The sequence below is a fragment of the Crocuta crocuta genome, unplaced genomic scaffold (assembly GCF_008692635.1).
Source record: "Crocuta crocuta isolate KB4526 unplaced genomic scaffold, BGI_CrCroc_1.0 scaffold1544, whole genome shotgun sequence".
Lineage (NCBI taxonomy): Eukaryota > Metazoa > Chordata > Mammalia > Carnivora > Hyaenidae > Crocuta > Crocuta crocuta.
In genome coordinates, this window is record NW_027530906.1 from 61,903 (window position 1) to 63,340 (window position 1,438).

Consider the following 1,438-nt stretch of genomic DNA (forward strand, 5'->3'; position numbering starts at 1 on the left):
GAGCCCGGAGCCCCTGTTCTCACCTGCAGGGATATATGCCGGTGGCTGGAGCTGCAGGCCAGCCAGAGCCTGCTGGCAGTGGAAAACACTGGGGTTAAATACCGGAGTGGCACCATTGGTCTTTTCAAGTGCCGATCTCTTTGGTATCAGTTGAAGTGCACCAGGCTGAAGGGCCTGTGAGGGAGAGATGGAATAATAAATAGCGCCAAAGAAAGTAACAAAACAGCCTCAAGGCAAACAAAGAGGCAGCTGGATAAAGGTATGGCCCAGGAACCCTTTGCAAGGGTATCCGTTGAGCAATTCACTAGATGAGTACTTAGCCTAAGACAGAAAATAGACAGAAAAGGGGAAAAAAACTGGTTCTCAACTTCACTTATTTAAGCACATAAAAAAGGCCCTCATCATTTGAGCAAGATGTGACCCAAAGCTGTGAACAGCAAATAATCATTTAAAATTAACATCTCCGGGATGTCCATCCATTAACCTATTACAATAATATGGGCAGAAGCAACAGATATGGGAGGAAAGAGATTTTTGCCACTTAAAATTCCAACGTGGATCTAGGAGGCAAATGGTATACAGGTGATAAAACAGATGGCAGGAGGTCAGAGTTTGATCCGGTAGCTTCATAAAACAAAATCGAATTTATATAAGGACTCTAGGTCCAAATTCTAGAACTGTGCTTCTTCCAATTACCATGTAAGGGAAAAGTAAATAATTTTCTTCCTCACTACCCACCTCATCCAAATAACATGGGCAGTTAGCAAAATTTGCGCAATTCTCAATTTATACATGCTCGCTGTGCATTTTGGGATGTACCACCAGCTTCGTTAAGTCCTTGTAAGGTTTAATTCTAAAATGTATTAGATATTAAAACTCTCCTTTCATGTCCACACATTTCTTTCAAAATCTCACGGTGCTTATGATACTCGGTCAAATTTGCTCCTGGATCAGATTCACTGGGAAAGTTGGACATGACTTTCTACATTTTTTTCTCAGCAAATTGCACATGACTTAAAAGACATGTCCCAGCAATAATAATGAGGTATGCTCCAAATTCTTAAGGAGCCAGGAACACTTCTGTTGAGTAACAAGAATTCCATATGCCAAAAAGGGGTATGCCATGACCTTCTTTTTCTTGTGGATAATGAAGTCTAAAGTTATCTCTCTCTCTCTTTTTTTTTTTTTGGAAACTAAATATTTACCCTTCATGCCTTTTGCTTTTAAATGCATACATGTTGCTTTCAGTGAAGTCAACCTGAGCTACGCACATGAGAGGGTAAAAAAAAAATCTTTCTTTTTATGAAACATTTCAGCTCTGAATCCTTCAAAATATAGAAAGTGTAAATTTCTTCAGGAAGCCTCCTTTATTTGATCTTACCGCAAACCAATTGCTGTGGGCCAATCTGACCACACTACGAAGACTCTGCTCTCAGAG

The 1,438-nt window shown here is 40.3% G+C and overlaps 1 protein-coding gene across 1 annotated transcript in view; it reads right to left on the reverse strand.

Moving 5' to 3' along the window:
• LOC144236057 (muscleblind-like protein 3) overlaps positions 1-1,438 on the reverse strand; it is a 59,958-nt gene that overhangs the window by 7,497 nt on the left and 51,023 nt on the right. The window contains 1 exon segment of the mRNA XM_077769663.1: positions 24-174. Coding sequence (XP_077625789.1) covers positions 24-174 — 151 coding nt within the window.